Source organism: Crocuta crocuta, unplaced genomic scaffold (assembly GCF_008692635.1).
Source record: "Crocuta crocuta isolate KB4526 unplaced genomic scaffold, BGI_CrCroc_1.0 scaffold1731, whole genome shotgun sequence".
Taxonomy (NCBI): Eukaryota; Metazoa; Chordata; class Mammalia; order Carnivora; family Hyaenidae; genus Crocuta; species Crocuta crocuta.
Genome location: NW_027533126.1, coordinates 173,248 through 174,192, shown reverse-complemented (window position 1 = coordinate 174,192; position 945 = coordinate 173,248). Strand labels below are relative to the sequence as shown.

Here is a 945-nt window from a genome sequence, read left to right as displayed (position 1 = left end):
ATGGAACCAATGAGTTCACAGAGACCCGACCGTGGGTGGTGCCTTCTGCAAGGTTCATAGCATGTCTGTAGCAGAATGTGCCTTGAACTCAGGTCTTTGGCTCCCTGGAATGGGATTTTTCCATCCTCTACACCACGATGCCTCCTGGCACATTCTTCTCTCTACTCTTGTGGGGAATGAGAGGCATCGGCAGGGATGGGGGCCAGGACTTGTTTCTGGTATTTGTGGATTCTTTAGACCCAGGTAGCAGGTCCTCATGTGTGGCTTAGGCGTTTTCTAACCGATGGAGTTTATACGATGCTGTGGAAACAGCACCTGGAGGTCTGCGGCCGCAGGGAAATGGGGGCTGGGGAGCGACAAGAGCCAAAGGAAGAGGTTGGACTGGATCGTGTCCATACGTTCCACCACATCCTCCTCAGTGTCCGCTGTGGAGAGCTTGGGGGGGGTCTTCATTTTAGTCGGAGACAATGGAAGCCCCTTGATTCTCTGCAGACTGCTTGTCTGCCGGATGCCTATTTAACTCACTGCAAGCACCTGGGTCGGGAGTGTTTCTTTGCTTTCCCTCTTTTCTCCCCTCCGCCGGGCCAGGCTTGCTCGCTCACAAAGCCACATCTCTAAAGCCCCGAGTCCAGTTGTTGGGAAGAAAAGGCCTGCTCGCGTGTAAAAGGCTTCTCCTCTTTCAGGTTCGCAGTGAAGAGCTGAGCTTCACCATGTCCTCCCAGCAGAGCGCGGCTTCCGCCAAAGGCTTTTCCAAGGGGTCTACCCAGGGTCCCTCTTCGTGTCCCGCTCCGGCACCCGCCCCTGTGCCTGAGGCTTCATCCTCCTGCTGTGACTGCTGCGGCTCCGGCGGCTGCGGTGGCTCTGGTGGCTGCTGCGGCTCAGGCGGCTGCTGTGGCTCCGGCGGTTGCGGCTGCTTCCCCAGGAGGCGCCGCCGACAGCGCCGCC

At 58.1% G+C, this 945-nt stretch overlaps 1 protein-coding gene across 1 annotated transcript in view; it reads left to right on the top strand.

Annotated features, from left to right (window-relative positions):
- Nucleotides 1-710: 710 nt before the first annotated feature.
- The window catches only part of CRCT1 (cysteine rich C-terminal 1), a 469-nt gene continuing 234 nt past the window's right edge, over nucleotides 711-945 (top strand). Inside the window, exon 1 of the mRNA XM_077746224.1 lies at nucleotides 711-942. Coding sequence (XP_077602350.1) covers nucleotides 711-942 — 232 coding nt within the window. The remainder of the gene's footprint in view (nucleotides 943-945) is intronic.